An 18,564-nucleotide genomic window follows, 5' to 3' on the forward strand; every position below is an offset into this window, starting at 1 on the left:
TTCTACATCACTAGTGCAAATCTCGCTGTTCTGCTAATTATCCATGTAGACAACAGTGAAGGTTAATAGAAACAAAAGGCAGAAACAAACCCACAATTCATATTATATTTCTTCTAAAGACTCATTTAATAAAAAAAATACAAGATACATCTTTTACAGTAAGCAGATATAGTAAAACTCATAAACCACCATATAGATAAAATGTTTTACGAATCACCAGTATACTCAGTATACACAGTTATATAATGTGTGTATAGGATACTGAGACTAATATAGTAGAAATAATATACACAAGATTATAATGGATACATTGATGATATAAATTTAGATTGTGAGCCCCAATGGGGACAGTGTTCCTGATGTATGTAAAGCGCTGCGGAATAAGTTAGCGCTATATAAAAATAAAGATTTATTTATTTTAAATCTTTCTTCTTTCTTAAAAAAAAACATTTGGAGTAGGCAGGCTCAGGAATTCAGCTCGAAATTTCACCCAATCTCCCAAGTTCATATTCAAGGCTTTTCGTATGTGTTTGTTCTCACTGTAGAGAAGAGCCTTTCCATCTAGATTATGCGCGTGTATCTTCTTTACATAGTCATTATGATTTCGCAATTTAAGATTTTTCATCTAAAACAGAAGAGAGGAATGTACATGAGGTCGTATATGTGATATTGACAAAAAGATAACAGCAAGTGTACCGTACTCCTTTATGCTATATAGGACCTTCCAAAATATTATGTCTAATGCAGGGTTGGAGTCTGACACAGAGAATCTACTTTAAAAACTATTACTTTCATCAGGCTTTCATATTAAATCCAATTTTATTCTCTTTATTTTTATATCCCTATACAGTGGTATGTAAAAGTGTTTGCCCCCTACCTTCTTATTTTTTTGCTTGTTTGTCACACTTAAATGTTTCAGATCACCAAACAAATTTAAATATTAGACAAAGATAACACAAGTAACCACAAAATGCAGTTTATAAATGAAGGTCTTTATTATTAAGGGAAAAAGGAATCCAAACCTACAGGGCCCTGTTTGAAAAAGTGATTGCCCCCCTCACTTAAAACATAAATTTATTGTGGTGTATCACATTTTTGGGAAGTTGAGTTCAATTTCCCTAGCCACACCCAGGCCTGATTACTCCCACACCTATTCTCAATCAAGAAATCACTTAAATAAGACCTGGCTGACAAAGTGAAGTAGACCAAAAGATCCTCAAAAAGCTAGACATCATGATGTGATCCAAAGAAATTCAGGAATTTACAAAGTAACAGATATATTCATCTGGAAAAGGTTATAATGCTTTGGGACTCCAGCAAACCACAGTGACAGCCATTAATCACAAATGGCGAAAACATGGAACAGTGGTGATCCTTCCCAGGATTGGCCGGCTGACTAAAATTACAACAAGAGCGCAGCTATGACTCATCAAAGAGGTCATAAAAGACCCCACAACAACATCCAAATAACTGCAGTGCTTGCTTGCCCCAAGATGAAAACCTCTGCTGAGCAAAAAGAACATAAAAATTAGTCTCAGTTTTTCCAGGACACATCTTGTTGATCCAAGACCCAAGACTTTTAGGAAAATACTTTGTGGACTGACGAGACAAAAGTTGAACTTTTTGGAAGTTGTGTGTCCCACTACTTGAGATGAACGAACCCGTTGAAGTTCGGGTTCGGCGGTTTAATCCATACTTTAGATAAAGTTTGGTTTGGGACCCGGACTTGACCTGAACCTCAATGGAAGTCACTAATTGGGCAGTTCGGGCTCTGCCCATATGCAGCCAGCCATAAACAAATCCCTTCCAAGGAGGGTGTTTTTTTCCATTTTTTTGTTTGGTGCACACTACATCCGATCATGCTTTGGTACCCCCTGTGCGAGCCATTCAACTGTTGCAAGCGTCTCGCACTGGGCTGAGCAACGAGCGTACCCAAGCATCCCGAGCTTGTGCGAGTTTGCCTACATAAATCACCTGAACTGCGAACCCGAATCCTGTTTATTTTTTTTTATCGTTTGATCCCAACTCTGAACCTCAGGTCCGCTCATCTCTTCCCATTACATCTGATGTAGAAGTAACACAGAATTTTAGGACCTGGAAGATTTGCTGTGGTAAATGAAACCATGAATTCTGCTGTCTACCAAAAAATCCTGAAGGACAATGTCTGGCCATCTGTTTGTGACTTCAAGCTGAAGCGCACGGGTTGGAGTCTGACACCGAAGATATAATTTAAAAACTATTGCTTTAATCAGGCTTTCATATTAAAAATCCAAATTAAAGCAACAGGACAATTATCCAAAACACACCAGCAAGTCCACCTCGAAATGGCTTAAGAAAAACAAAATTAAGACTTTGGAGTGGCCTAGTCAAAGTCCTTACCTTAATCTGATTGAGATGCTGTGGCCGGACCTTAAAAAGGCGGTCCATGCTCAGAAACCCTCCAATGTGGCTGAATTACAACAATTCTGCAAAGATGATAGGGCCGAAACTCCTCAAGAGCGTTGTAACAGACTTACTGCCAGTTATTGCAAATGCTTGATTGCAGTTGTTGCTGCTAGGGGTGGCCCAAGCAGCTATTAGGTTTAGGGGGCAATTCACACAGGGCCCTGTAGGTTTGGATTTCTTTTTTCCTTAATAATAAAGATCTTAATTTATAAACTGCATTTTGTGGTTACTTGTGTTATCTTTGTCTAATATATAAATTTGTTTGGTGATCTGAAACATTTAGGCGAGACAAACATGAAAAAGAACAAGAAATCAGGAAAGGGGCAAACACTTTTCACATCACTGGATATACAGAAATAAATAGCTAAAACTGTTATTTTTCACACTGGTGATCAGACCCTAATTTAAAACACCTACGTCCTGTTGGGCACATGAACATTAGTAGCAATAGACTTACCCATACCCTATTTTTTCTGTATAAGTTTCTGAGCTTTTAATCTGAACATGCGCCAATGTGACGCCCTGGACAAGCCAGGGGTCACAGGTAATGACATCACCACACCCTACACCCCGGTTAGGCACATCAAAGCTAGACCCAGAAATCCTTGTTGCCTTCCTCCAGGGGCTGATGTTCACACCAGGGGGTGGGCCAGGCGGTTGGCCCCGCCCACCGAGGAGTTCACAGTCCTGGAGGCGGGAAAACCAGGCAGATCAGTTTGAGAAGTGAGGAGTTGAGTGGTAGAGGAGCAAGTGAGAGGAGAAAAGTGACAGCTTAAGAGCCTGAGAGCGTCCGGGTGTGTGCCCCAGACGGAGACAGCAAGGTTAGCAGACAGCGGTGACCGTCTGCAGGAGTGGCCTATTGGAGTTGCCGTAAGGACCGTGGACGGGCGGTGGCTCGGCGGTACCGGACCGGTACACAAGGAGAAGCCAGCACCATTGGCAGGGGCCTTTCGGATCCCGGCAAGGCTTGGAGTCGCCGTGAACTTGCCAAATCCGTCAGTGAAGGTGACCTCCGGGTTTCCAAACAACTAAGTCCCGATTGAAGGCAACAGTCCAACCGTATGAGAGAGACACCGCCACCGCCAAGGCACCAGTTTCTCAGGGCCAGCGCCTGCGGGCCAAGAGGGGCTCCTCCGGCCCATATCTAAGTCGGGGAGCGCCTTACCGGTGGGAACCCATTGGAACCAACAGAAGTACTAGGTGCAGGGAAAGAGACAGTCACCGTTAACTACTGGGGAAAAGCAACAGCAGCCGTCCGTGGGAACCGTCTTTCCAGCCGTGTGTTTTACCGAGAACTGTGTCATCGGCACAGCGCTGCCCCCGCGACCCTGCACCTCACCAGGCCCCGCACCCGGCCTGCCATCCACCCCTACCCCATCACCGGGCCCCGGGACAACCAACCCCCTACCCACGGAGGGGAGAAATAACAAAGCTGCTCCCTGTCACCGCTCCCGGGATCCCCGTCCAGAGCAGCGGTGGTGTCCACACAATCACCACAACCGTAGGTGGCGTCACGGACAATATCCCCAAAAAAACCAAACCATTCCCCTTTTCACTCACGGGCGAGGAGCGCTGCTCGAGTCCCCGGGATCCAGCCCATCGCTCGAGCCACCGAGCAGCACCGGCCGCAGTAGCAGCGGCAGCCGGACCCGAGCAGTGGGAGAGCGCGGCGTCCCCTCCTCCGCCCGCGACACCAATCTGAGACATGTCATTGTGCATGGTCAGCTGTCAAATCACCAATTGTAATTGGTAGATCCTGTGCCATCAACTGTGTATAGAAGTGTTACTTGTCATTGTATATATGCCTCGGATGATAATGAGACTGCTGAAAAATCTTCTGTACAGAACTGAAAATATAAGTGTGAAAATGTCTGAAATATGCTGAAAAGTTAGAAAAGAATTGGTCAAACTTCTCATTTTTATTTCCTGAAAACTGATAGTAAATGTACAAAAAATGGTTGAAAAAATAACATTTACTAAGTGTCTCTCTTACAATGGATTTCTTTTTCAAACATTAATTTATTTCATTGTATAAGGCTTAGAAGTTTAGCAGCAATTTTTATATTTTCAAAGGACTAGTATTCAAAACTGTTGTGAGGACATTTATTAACCCTTCAAGTACCTTATTGGAATTAATGCAAAGTGAAATGAAGAAAAAAATTTAAAAAGAAAATGAAAAAAAAATATTTTCTTTCTACACAGATGTTCCTTTAGTCCCATATTGTTTATTTTCACAAGGGTAGAGAAAGACACACACCACACAATTCCTTATATAATTTACCCAATTCAAGGTCAGAAACTACCGTTTGGGTAATTTGCAAGAGACACCACCCCCAATTGATGTCAGTTTCTGAGCCTGCTCTATCACTGTACTGCACATGTACGGAGTGATGCACTTGGAAGCAAAGGATTAATATAAAAACCAGACATAATCAGTGGGTTATTTTCTGATTAAATTCTATTTAAGACACAGTATATAAAGTAAATCACTAACCTTTTCACAGACTGCCTCTATGCTCATTTTCAATAAATCCATCTTTTTCATTGATCCACTCCTGAACCTTAAAAGGTTAAAACTACTTTGTAGAAGTTCAAATTTTCTTTGAATGGTAGGATCTAAATTGATAGTGTACGGTCTCAGCATGAGGGCATCTTCCACTCTGAATTTCTCACTATCTAGTAATTTGTAGAAAATATCCAGATCTCTGTCTAAATCCATGAGCTGTTTAAGACTTTTCTGGTTAGCATGCAGTGTTTCCAGTGACATCTCATAAATAACCCAAAGTAGAACTTTTTTAAAGTCATGATTTCTACTTATTTTCTGCTGATCATCTTTAATGCACTGTTTGTATTTACTCCCTAACTGCTGCTCCTCTTCACTGCACTGTTTGTATTTACTCCCTGACTGCTGCTCCTCTTCACTGCACTGTTTGTATTTACTCCCTGACTGCTGCTCCTCTTCACTGCACTGTTTGTAGTTACTTCCTGACTGCTGCTCCTCTTCACTGCACTGTTTGTATTTACTTCCTGACTGCTGCTCCTCTTCACTGCACTGTTTGTAGTTACTCCCTGACTGCTGCTCCTCTTCACTGCACTGTTTGTAGTTACTCCCTGACTGCTGCTCCTCTTCACTGCACTGTTTGTAGTTACTTCCTGACTGCTGCTCCTCTTCACTGCACTGTTTGTAGTTACTTCCTGACTGCTGCTTCTCTTCACTGCACTGTTTGTATTTACTTCCTGACTGCTGCTCCTCTTCACTGCACTGTTTGTAGTTACTTCCTGTCTGCTGCTTATCTTCACTGCACTGTTTGTAGTTACTTCCTGACTGCTGCTTATCTTCACTGCACTGTTTGTATTTACTTCCTGACTGCTGCTCATCTTTAGTGCATTGTTTGTAGTTACTTCCTGTCTGCTGCTCATCTTGATTGTACTGCTCGTCTTCACTTCTTCTCTGCTGCTCATCTTCAATGCACTGTAATATCCAACTGAGGGAACACGGCCATTGAGCCGCCAATATCACCCACTTTGTCATCTTTTTAGGGGGTATGCTTTTTAATTTTTCACCCTTGATCATCATACTGACAGTTATAATAGTGCTCATGATCCTCTTCATGTTGATAACATTGTCACTAATATATGCAGAACAATCATTATAAAGGTATGTCAATGCTTCGACTATGAATATACGTTGATCAGTGTTCATTCCATTATGAATGTATTGACTGATCTTCAAGTGTCCATTATTTTTAGACACAAATGTATTTTCCACATCTCTGTATCTAAGTTGTGTATTCTCAGAATTTTTGTTTTTAGTACAATTGATTATATTTTCCAGATGTTTTTTCTTAGTTTCTTTATTCATTTTAGTTACAGCAAAAGGCAACGTTATAATCTGGTTTAAGAACACATAGCCATTGTTGGCCATGCCTTTAAGGAGATCCGATTTTTCAACACATTGAACGATGATATCAGGATCTACAGCTAAGATTGATATAAATGGAGCATCTGGATTAGAAAGGAGGACATTTATAGCATGTAAGACCTCGACCGCTCTGTTTGGCAGGCACTTGTCCAATTTAGTGATCTCAATGATGACTATGATTTTCTTCTTTCGGTACATTTCCATTATTTGCAGGTAAGAGGTGATGATCTCAATTTCCTCCTTCACGTCATTCATGAAACCCAACTGGGAGCTCATGTCCGTCCTCTTCATTTTCTGCATCAATTTGTCTTTCTGAGTCACGATGAAATTTCGAAGCACTTTGAGGATCGTTCCTGACAGTAAAATCGAACCAGTGCCAAATATAGCCACTGCCATGTATAATATATAATCTGTGGGTTCTTCATATTCTTCATATTCTGGGAAATTATACAGACACATTTTTAAAAGTAAAGCACCGATCAGAATCACGAAGACGAATAAAGTAACACACCAAACTGGGATGTGAAGAATCTTCTTGGGAACCCATTCTTCTAATTCCTTCTCATCTCCAATTTCTTTTTTCTTGTGTACTGCTCGATATACGCTAATTGGGAGCAATCCAAATTCATCCTCAATATCATCACAGAGAGTTGTAACCAGGCCGGCCCATGGATGGTCGCAGCCTATACAGTGCCAAGCACTGAATCTAATGAATATATTGTGCCTACTTTTTGGTTCTTGTTTTATGTCTGTGAATATAGGATCGTAAAATACCAGGAGAAACACAAATTTGATAAGCTCCTTTACAGTTAGTCTTTGGTTTTCATCAGTGATTTTTTTAGGCTCTATTTCACAACGGCACTCTGTAATTAAAAAAATTAAACAAAAATCTATGAACACTTAAATTTCCACTATTGTAAAAGTAAAACATTAAAAATATATACAGTATTTTGATGCAGTAGAATGGGAAATGGCATGTGATATGACACTACAGTCAAACCGTGTGGCTAATTGTCACAGGGTATGTACTGACGGAACAGCGGTTCCTAGGCTGGCCCTCAGAAACGAGACCCTGCCCTGTCCCATATCTTGGAGGTTGGCTTGATGGTAGCCAGGTCCGAGCCCCCAGCATGACCCTAACTCCTGCCCGAGCCCTGATTATACTTCCCTCACCCTGGGAGCTGGCAGAAACCCAGTAACAAAACCCCACCAAAATGACACGGACAAGGGGGAATGAAAACTTGTGCACACTGCCCTCAAACACAAAGGAGAGACTATATGTGTACAAGGGAATAAAGCAAAGGGTAGGAAATAAATGCACAATAGGGAAACGTTACCACCAAGCAGAAAAGTAACTGTAGCTCACCATGAACTGAATCACTCCACAAAGACCGGGATCGCTGAAGCTATATCCGGTGACCAGCAACAGAATCCAGAACCTTATAAAGGGTGAATGCGGCTGTGAATGGTCATTAGCAGTAGGAATTAACTCCTGCAGTACTGGAGAGCAGTGAAGCAAAACACAGCCGACGCCTGTGACAGGCTGTGCAACTAAGAGATCGCAGGCTGCTTGTCAGGCTCTGTGGTGTGAACAGACTCCGATGCCGCCATGACACCCAGCGAGTGCAAAGCCGAACACCGCATGAATATAATTCTGACATGCAAATAGCCAAGGAGAGCAAGTCCTGGTTGGCTCCATCTGCTTGACTATAAAATATTCAAGAACCTACACTGGAAAAACTTTGGATGACTCTCTAGGACAAGTCATCTACACTAGCGTCAGAAGATGGAGGACAAAGATGGCCGAATTATAGGCACTGGTACCAGAGAACGGAGACACCCATCTGACCCATCTGCTCCGCACCGACCATTTAGGTAATTATTATAAAGCGTTTTTTACGTTCTACACAGCAGCCTGAGCTCTTATATACAGTATGTTAGAATGCGGAATATAAGAGCTCACTGGTGGTGGCCGCAGCTTATAGGGGACAAATCTGGTGAAAGGTTCCCTTTAATGAGGTTGCAATCAGTGATGCATTTCATTCACTGAGATCGATCAATCCCCCATGTTTTGTACCTATGTAAAAAGGAAAAGGAAGTCCTTAATCCCCAAATCCTGCCATCTTTTAATATCTAAGTGACCCATGTGTGCTGTGATGTGTAAGACAGGGCTCCGCTGTCTGATATGAGTAAGTAAAGGCCACGTCTCACTAAGCAACATCGCTAGCAACATCGTTGCTGAGTCACGTTTTTTGTGACGCAACAGCGATCTTGCTAGCGATGTCGCTGTGTGTGACATCCAGCAACAACTTGGCCCCTGCTGTGAGGTCGCCGGTCCTTGCTGAATGTCCTGGACCATTTTTTAGTTGTTGCTCTCCCGCTGTGAAGCACAGATCGCTGTGTGCGACAGCGAGAGAGCAACAACTGAATGTGCAGGGAGCAGGGAGACTACTTCTGCGGACACTGGTAACCACGGTAAACATCGGGTAACCAAGCGAAGTGCTTTCCTTGGTTACCCGATATTTACCTTAGTTACCAAGCTCAGCATCGCTTCCACGCGTCGCTGCTGGCTGGGTGTTGGTTACTGGTCGCTGGTGAGATCTGCCTGTTTGACAGCTCACCAGTGACCATGTAGCGACGCTCCAGCGATCCCTGCCAGGTGAGGTCGCTGGTGGGATCGCTGGAGCGTCGCTTAGTGTGACGGTACCTTAAGCCGGGTACCAGTCATAAATACACAGTTGAGGTGGGGAAGCGAGGGGACAGCACCTTCTTTTATCACCTTGGTTTACACTGCAGGGTGACCAATAGATTGCAATGAATGTCCAATGTAACGTACAATAACTTCTTACCGTGGAGAGGCACTGCTTCTGAGGGTTTTGGTCTTTTCTTTTCTTCAAACTCAGATTTTTCTCCAGACACAGATTTTATATCACGAAGGTGTCCTGTAATAAAAAAAAGTTAAATCATTATTTTTTTGTTTTATTTTAAAGGGAACCTGTCATCAGAAATTGAGCTTTAAACCTAAGAGATTCCCCCTCTGCAGCTCCTGGGCTGCATTCTAGTAAGGTTTCTATACTTTTTGTGCCCCCTTTTAAACCAAATTAAACACTTTATAAAGTTGTACCTTTTTGCCTGCATTTCTTGTAAATTCTCCATGTGGGCGGGCCGTCTGTGTCCGTTACTGTCCCTCCTTCTGGTTTACGGCGTCCCCCATTGCTTCATTTCATAGATCAGGACGCCGCCCACAGCGCCCGAGGTCCCGTACACGCCAGGATCGCTGGTGACGTGGTCGCAGGCACGATATTATGGGCGGCGCTGTGAATGCATCACAAGTGCCCGCCCATAATACCGTGGCCGCGCTCTCCCCTTTGCCTCCTGCGTTCTGCGCAAGCGCTGGCCAAATGATCCGACGTCACCTTTCCCATCTTGCCCTGCAGCAGGAAATAGATGGGAGGAGCGGATCAGGCCACCACAGGTTACGAGGAGACGCTTGTGCAGAACACAGGAGGCAAAGGGGGAAGTGCGGCCACGAGGTTATGGGCGGCACTTGCTGATGACACTCACAGCGCCGCCCATAACCTCGTGCCCGCGCAAAGCGTCACCAGCGGTCACACGTGCACACAGTGCACGGCACCGCTACAGTCGCACAGCGCATGCGCGGGACCACGGGCACCCAGGGGCGGCGTCCTGAGGTTTGAAATTCAGCGTTCGGGGGCGGCGTAAATCGGCAGGAGGACAGCAACGGACACCTGGCAGCCCGCCCCCATGGACGATTTACAAAATTTGCATACGAAAAGGTACAAGTTTATAAAGTATTTATTTTGGTATAAAAGGGGCCACAAAAACTATAGGAAGCTTGCTAGAATGCAGCCCAGGAGCTGCAGAGGGGGAAACTTTTAGGTTTACAGGTAAATTTCTGATGACAGGTTCCCTTTAAATGCTGGGTGTTATAAAAAAAGAACGATTTGATTATCATTAGATACTGAGCGAACCTGATGTTCGGTGTTTCCACGAAATACACACTTTGGTAAAAAAAAAAAACACATTGCAGGTTTGAAGTTTGGGTGCTTTACGTAGACAAATTACTCGCGTGAGCATCTCTGTGCTCGGGTATGGAGCACCCCATGGGGTTGGGGAAGATACTCGTCACCAGGCCGGTGAGGGTCAGGGGATGTCACGGGTGGCCATGCCCAGTTTCGTGACCCCAAGGTGTCCACAGAGGGGGATGGTTGATGGGAATAGTTTGATTTCATGACGTCACCTGCGGTACGCAGCCAGGGAATAGCCGCCGCTGCTGTCGCTGTCCTCTGGGGCTGATGGTGATAGCAGCTAAGATGTTTCTGCTCCCCATAGGTCGGGTGGGCCCTGGGGAGGATGAGTAGAAGAGTAGTAATGGTGAGTGCCGAAGCGCGGGGCGACGGCAAGGACAGGCGGACACAGTCTCTGCGGGTTCAAGGTTTTCTTTACTCACAGTCCTGGTTTAACCGGGAGATGCCGGTCACCGCCGTGATGAGCCCAGCCGATCCCGAGCAATTTGAGGTCACCACCGGTGTTCCCACTGTGAGTCCTTTTTGGTCGGGGTCCCTCTAATCCCAGTGTATGTGGAATATGGAACGGGCTGCGGGTGTTTCCTGCACTTTCCGCAGACCCTGGAATCCTGTGTAGCTGTAGAGAACCCGGGCTGAGCTGTCTGCTCCAAGCTGCGGGTCTAATGGCGCTTCCAGAAGTGTAGGGTAAAAGAAGATTGTACCGAGGTCCCAGGTGTGTCTCTGACCCCAAGCTGTGCCCGGGGCTTACTGGCCAAGTGTGAAGATGCTCCTTCCCTTTTCCCCAAGTGGTGCCCGCCCCCCAGGTGGTTGTCCTAGTGACCGGGAAAGTCCCATGCTTCGTGATGGCCACCCCCCTATCTACCCCAGGCCATCCTCCCGGTGAGAAGGCACCTGTGTTTTGTGTGTGACTGTGAGAAACACCAGCGAATAACCTCTCCTTATCTCCTTACCCAGGATGAAAGGGAGATGTAGTATTCTATGGCGACTGAAGCCTCAGGGGCGCCACAGGTTCACTCTGTGATCAGCCCAGTGCGAGCAGCTTGCAGTGTTTCGTCAGCTTGCACTAGGGGTAACAAACAGCGTGATCGGATGTAGTATACAAAAAAAAAATGGAAAAACCTGCCCATTCTCCTCAGGAAGTAATCTGTCTATGGCTACATGTGGGTGGAGACCTTCAACTACCAAATTAGTGACTTTCATTATGGTTCAGGTCAAGACCGGGTCCCAAACCGAATTTTATCTAAAGTCTGGATGAACCCGTTGGACTGAACTTGTACCATAGCTTATATATTTATAGTTCAGATGGGCAGAGGAAAAATGTAAGTAGCATATTTTTTTTCCATATTACAGTCATTAAAAAAATTAAAGTGTATTGAGCGAGGCCTCACCCATTTAGTTGGATTCTGGCCAGGAGTATGCATATCACATACTCGCATAAAGAGACGCCTAGACCCTCCTTTGTTCCAGTCCGGAGACAAGGTATGGCTCTCTTCCAGATACATTCTTCTCAAGTTGTTGCCATCATACAAGTTAGGCCCTTCAAGGTGCTCCAGCAGATTAATGAAGTGTCCTACCTCATAGGCCCCATAGTGGCCACGTGGTCTAAAGCCATTGGTGGTACACCACTGATTATGGGTGACATTAAAGATGGAAACAGTCCTAAAATTATTCTTCTTGGCATGATTTTTTTACATGACAAAATGAGGCATTTTAATAGGGTTATGTAGAGTTTTTATATCCACTGTAGCTACCAAGGGATGTCAAAAGGGCAATTCTTGGCATCTTTTTGTTCTGTAAAATGCTACGTATAATTTCAATGCATTCATCTAATTTATATGATGGATAAAAACACCAAAAGTGGTGTCCACAGAGCCCGAAATGACATCTGTGATTGGACCTTTCACTCTCACAAGTTGATTCCTTCCTAACAAGCCTAGAACATTTATTAAAGAACATTGTGTGATGCCCCAGGACAGTGGGGTACTCGAGCGTGCGGTGAACAGGGGAGTCGTGGTCGCGGCCGATGCATAGACCCGGCGGTCGATCCGAAAGAAGGGTGAAAAAAGTGGAAAAATAAAAGCGTTTTTGACTACGCCACTTGTGGGTTGCGGCTATTTTGTAGGAGCCGCCGCTGCGTGGTCTTCCTGGGGCGGGTAGTATAATGTGTGAAGCCCCACAAGTGCAGTGTCGGTGCATTACCTTCAGGGACTCCACTCGGCTGGATCTTGTTACAGGTAGGAAATCTTCTATTTGTCGTGACGCCACTCTCAGAATTGCGGTCAGTGGGGACCGCCACTGCAAGTTAGGGGTGCCTGGGGCTGATGGTAGGTGCAGTCAGGTGTCGTAGCCTCCTGAGAGTGAGGCGAGCCCCAGGGTCCTGTGTAGAACTACAAGGCGCAGAATAACTCCACACAAGCAGGATGTCTTTCAGGGGTTTTACTCACGGAAGGTGGCAGAGTGAGTAACCCGGGCGTAGCTGGGATGAACCAGGCTGGAACCAGGTATCCTTCAGGTTGACTGGTGAGGGTGACTACCGACTCGCCTTCCTTAGCCCTTTGCGTTTTGGGGTAACCCCGACTTTTAGTCCCTATGGGGGTCACCCAGGGAAGTTGCTGAAGCCTCTCTCCCCTTCGGTTTGTCCGTTTGCTTGTAGCCTGGGCCAGGACACTCCAGCTGCTTGCCTCCTGTGAACTATGGGCCCTAACTGTGGCGACGTGGCTGCGGACTTTGTAGTGTGATCTTGGGGGTGTGAAGTGCCCCCTCAAGCAGGTTTGGCAAGGAAAGTTGGATCTATCCCTGCACTGGGACCTACTACCCGTTTGGGCCTGGTAACTCCCTAGCAGTCTCCTTACTTCCCACTCCGTGCTCTCTCTTTAGCTGAAGATGGATTTCGGGTAGCACTCCTAGGTGACCGTTCTCCCCCGTCGGTAGCCACTGCGCGGGCGCTGTTAGACTGCAACAGCCCCAGGGGTCTGCTTCTCTCTGAGCTCCCTGGACTCTGCACTAAACCGACTCACTGTCCCCTCCTCTCCTGTTCTTGCCTACGCCACCTAGCAACCAGGCTCTCTTACCACACCCCTTGAGTGGAGATGGAGGCTTTTGGCCCCCTCCACTATTCCAGTGGAGGTGAAGGCTTTTCCCCCTCCTGGGATCCCCAGGGGTCCTCTCAAAGGTACATGTGTGAGACCTGATCACTATGCGCCTGTGTAGTCACACCTCGGTCAGCCTTCTGGATTACCTGTATTGTACTGTCCCCAGCATGGGTGCAGTACTCAGTGGTGCCTGACCAGGTCAGGGGCGCCACATTCCCCCTTAGTTATCACCAGCATGTCCTCGGGCTGCAAGACAACATTTTAAAATGCATAAAACTTTAAAACATTGTAAAACTTTTAAAACCACCAGGTACCATACATCACCACCCTCCACCCACAAGTCCGTTAACCCACCCAAACCCCTTTCAGGAGGCAGGTCACCGGTCCTTTTGGTAACCAGATCTGGGCCATCCACTTCCCCAGACCTTTCCTCCAATCTTCCTCTCCCGTTGGCCGCGCCTTCAGCCACTTCTGGCAGGATGTAGAGGCGGCTTTCATGGTCTGGTGGTTTCAGGGTATACCTGGCCTGGTGGAGCCGCGCCTTCAGCCTCTTCTGGCAGGATGCAGAGGCGGCCTCCACAGTTGGTGCTGACCAGGTACCCTCTTTGTGGTGGAGAGCCAGGCCCCATAAACAGGCATGCTCTCTGGTTGCAGGTGAGCCAAGGCCCTATATACGGACGTGCTCCCTGGTTGCAGACGAGCCAAGCCCCTAAACAGGCTGGCTCTGGTGGTGGTGCCTCTGGTGTAACTATTTACACTGCGAGAGTTTGTGGCTATAGCCAGTTCATAGCCTTAAGGTTCATTTCTCACATTAGTTTATGTGGGCACATCTCTTAAACAGTAACGTTGCAAAACTTTTCAAAACTTGTCAAACTGGTAACTTCTGTACTTTACTTTTCTTGCTTTACGTGGATTCCTCCTCACCAGGGCTTGGGCCTGTAGGGCTGCGGCACCTGCTGCTTTCTCGGCCTTTTTCATCATCCGTGGTGGTCTCATCAGTGGGTTCTTTGTCTGTTCCTTCTCTATCTCCGTCTTCTTCTGTGTCTGTTTCTTTTGCAGGACTGCTGTAAGGCTTTCTGGTACATGGTGTAACATCCAATGCATACCAGCCTCTTTCTCCTTGATGCATTGTAAACTCCACTGAGTCTCCCATCCGTAGGTTTCTTCCAGGATGTCCTCTGGGCAAATGGGCTCTCACGTCTCTTCTATTGACAAAGATGCCGACCTTCATACCAGGTGCAACTATAAAGCCGTATCCTGATTTTAGGCTGAAATCTTCTACTACTCCTCGACAAAGGGGTCCTCTGACCTGGGCTTTGGCCCTTCTCAGGAACCGTTTCTCCTCCAAGTCTCTGGCCGTTATTTCATCTTTCTGCTCTGGAGACTGCGGTGCAGGGGTGAACTTGGATCTGCTACGGCGCCGTGTCTTGCGGACTGGATTCTGCGGGGTACAGCTTACAAGCTCCCAGGTGAGGCTTTTGGGCAGATCTTCTTCAGCGGAGGGTATCGGGTCTTCTTCGTCCCAGCGGGAGTATGGCAACATCTCTGGCTCGGGGTATGAATCCCCTGCTGATGGCTCCGGAGTCAGCTCCTCAGCTTCCTGTCCTCCTCTCCCCCTTAGTTCTTCTGAACACTCCTGTCGTGGCAGTGCTGGGGATGGACTTTCATCAGCAGGCCCGGGCGGGGGACTCTTTGGCGTGTTTGCTGCAGGAGTCGCCTTGGGGGTGTGCGGAGGGAGCAGATACCGGTCCACCATCTCCTGTGGGAACTTGGCCTCCAGGTCAGCCTTCAGTCTCTAGTATTCGGGGTCCGCACCTATCAGGGACTTCCTAGCAGGGACTTCCTTGGACTGGGGAGCGGTGTCCGCTCTGGCCTTGCGGGCCGGGGTAAACAGAGGTACCTTCTTGTCTTTGTGGGCCGTGCCTGACATGGCGGCGGCCTGGTCTTGGCGGGCCGCGCCTGGCATGGCGGCGGCCTGGTCTTGGCGGGCCGCGCCCGACATGGCGGCGGCCTGGATCAGCGTCGCTGTCGCAGCTGGAGTCTTATCGGGCATCGCTACTGTGGCCGGTTCTTGGCGGGCCGGGCTGGGCGTTGCTGCCGCGGTCTGGGCTTGGCGGGCCGGGCCTAGCATGGCGGCGGCCTGGGTCAGCGTCACACCTGCGGCGTGGATAAGGGTCGCGGCGGCAGCCGGATCTTTGCGGGCCGGACTGGGCGTTGCTGCAGGGACCGGGTCTCGGTGGGCCGAGCAGGGCATCGCTGCGGCGGCCTGGGCTTGGCGGGCTGCACCTGGCGTGGCTGCGGCCTGCTTCAGCGTCGCCGCGCCGGACGCCTCTTCAGGGACCGCGGGCATGGCAGCAGGGGTCGGGGCACTCGCGCTGGCAGGGGCAACACTGGACTCACCCATCGTTGGCAGCATCGGGGTCTGAGTCGTCACCGCCCGGTCTGGCACTCGGCGCGCGGCTCTCCCCTCATAGGCCTGAACCGCCGCGGTCATTTCCAGAAACTCCGTACGTCCCTCTCTGATCTGCCTTCCGACCCTGGCCTCCAGTTGATCGCAGAACTCGGCAAGCTCCCGACACCACCAGGCAGCGGAGCCTGGCTCTGGGTCTCTGTGTTCAGACGCCATTTCCTCTAACAGCAGGCTTCTGGCTCCCTTTCTGTCCCGACGTCTCTGAACGCCTCCGCTCTCTTCACTTGCGAGGTCAGGACTCTGCAGGGGATCTCTGGGTAGCCACACCTCTTCGTGGGCGGTAACTTCTCCCAGCGCGGGCTGCTGTTGTTTTTCAGCGCGCTTTTCATGGTGGCAATATGGCGGCGCTTCCAATTTTTCAAGCGGACCGCCCAGGCACATGGTCACCTGTCTGAACAGGTCTAGTCCTTATCCTGTTCGTGACGCCAGATGTGAAGCCCCACAAGTGCAGTGTCGGTGCATTACCTTCAGGGACTCCACTCGGCTGGATCTTGTTACAGGTAGGAAATCTTTTATTTGTCGTGACGCCACTCTCAGAATTGCGGTCAGTGGGGACCGCCACTGCAAGTTAGGGGTGCCTGGGGCTGATGGTAGGTGCAGTCAGGTGTCGTAGCCTCCTGAGAGTGAGGCGAGCCCCAGGGTCCTGTGTAGAACTACAAGGCGCAGAATAACTCCACACAAGCAGGATGTCTTTCAGGGGTTTTACTCACGGAAGGTATATCTAGGTTAGAACCTGGCTCAACCAATCTAATAGAAGGTGCTCTGGAGAAACAGCAGACTATATAGAAAATATACTCCGGCACACTATAGAAAAAAGTAAGGAGAAGTCCAATATGATGCTCAATAGTGTCTTTATTTTAAATGTGAATATTGTCCGACGTTTCAACCCTTCAAGGGTTTTCCTCAGGGTCTAATATATAATAACAAAAGAGAGAAAAAAATACATATTGTCACAATAATACATCATTGTTACAAAACAGCACATATCACACACAGGTGAAAATCACGTTCACATTGTTTACAAAAATTATAAATGCTGAGCTTTTCATAAAGAATGTACATAGAAAATACCCGTGAACTAAATATAAAGAATAAATACAAAGGGACATTTGATTCTCTGTAAAAATCAATATATGATGTAGTCATAGAACTGTGGAGACCAGAGATCAGGACATACCTATGATAGATAAGATTACGTTTCTTTTAAACGAGCACTGAAATTGCGTCGGGTAATAAAACACATTGGTGTCCACGGAAGGTACTAGAGGGTAAGATATGAATATGTTAATACCGTGAATAAACACAAGAAAAAGAGAGCTATGTGTTTATAGGGGTTCAGGTGAGTATACCTCAATGGATCAATGTTGAGATCAGAACATCCAATCAAGTGAGTATGGAAAAACGTAAACAACCTTCACTGTTATATTGAAAGGGTTCAATGTGTGCATTCCTAATGGGTGATGTGCCACATGTTTCTGAATGAGAAAAATCATTTATCAATTAGAAATGAACCTATATAGAATCCAAAAGGTAATTGATCTATCCGGAAAAAGTACCTCATGGGAGGGGCCAAGTATAAGCAGGAGTACCCCGGTCACGTTTAGGTCAAATTGACCAGTACGAGTGAGTAAGTGGTGCTGTAATATACAAAAGAACAAAATCCAGGATATGACCAAAAAAAAAAAAAAAATTCATAGAAAAATAAAACCACTAAGGGTAAGGCAAAATTATGATACCTATGAGTGTGGGAATCAATCCCAATGGGTGCTCCAGCCGTTTCAAGAATCCAAACGAGCAAATGGTTATTGACAACAACAGGTCGACCACATGAAAGTGAGGTTATCTCAGCCCCTGGACACAAAGAGGTGAATCTATGTCCTGTTCTGAGAAAACGTGTATAAATACATGACACGATGGTATAAACCATAATGATAACATGTTGTAACATGCGATAGACCAATCATAAAGACTACGTCGTACCTTATAAGAATAATGTTGCACAAAATGTGAAAAAGGCTGCCTCTGTGTTGTCGCAAAACGGCAGTACAGATATATATGCACCATAAATGAGAAGGAGACTGTAATAGGACAAAAAGCAGAGACAGATATCTGAGGTCACTAATCACCAACCAGCAAGAGATATACGTAGCAGTGAAACCACGTACCTGACCTAATGATGACTGGACATAGGGTATAAATATGAGCAGGCCAAAGGCTCTATAGGGAGTAGAAGAGATGATAAATGTGGAAAATCAATGTCAAGGAAAGTAAAGTCAAGAAAAGGAGGGCAAAAAAGTGACGAATTAGATATAAGGGTACATGTCATACCTGTGTAATACACCACCACGTGCGAGGCGCCGGACACCATGTACAGGCCGTACGGGCTATTTATATCGGACCCGGAAGTCATTACTTCCGATGTAAGGGGCATCGTGTACGTCACACGCCACGTGTGCTTACGTCGACGTGACGCAGTCGACGTGATGACGTCGCGTGCCGCGCATGCGCGGTAAGACAGAACGCCGCCCTGGCCGCGTCTGCGCGGCAGACAAAGCCAACACGCCGGCGAGTGAGGACGTGGGAGAC

General features: G+C 47.0%; 1 protein-coding gene across 2 annotated transcripts in view; it reads right to left on the reverse strand.

Annotated features, from left to right (window-relative positions):
• Positions 1–113: 113 nt before the first annotated feature.
• LOC142251152 (uncharacterized) overlaps positions 114–18,564 on the reverse strand; it is a 41,468-nt gene continuing 23,017 nt past the window's right edge. For both annotated transcript variants that reach the window (XM_075323684.1, XM_075323683.1), the window contains exons 3-5: positions 9,217–9,309; positions 4,940–7,230; positions 114–625 (exon numbers count right to left, since the gene is read on the reverse strand). In XM_075323684.1, coding sequence (XP_075179799.1) covers positions 437–625; positions 4,940–7,230; positions 9,217–9,309 — 2,573 coding nt within the window. In that variant the 3' untranslated portion in view covers positions 114–436. The remainder of the gene's footprint in view (positions 626–4,939; positions 7,231–9,216; positions 9,310–18,564) is intronic.

The sequence above is a fragment of the Anomaloglossus baeobatrachus genome, chromosome 9 (genome assembly GCF_048569485.1).
Source record: "Anomaloglossus baeobatrachus isolate aAnoBae1 chromosome 9, aAnoBae1.hap1, whole genome shotgun sequence".
In the NCBI taxonomy this organism is placed as follows: domain Eukaryota; kingdom Metazoa; phylum Chordata; class Amphibia; order Anura; family Aromobatidae; genus Anomaloglossus; species Anomaloglossus baeobatrachus.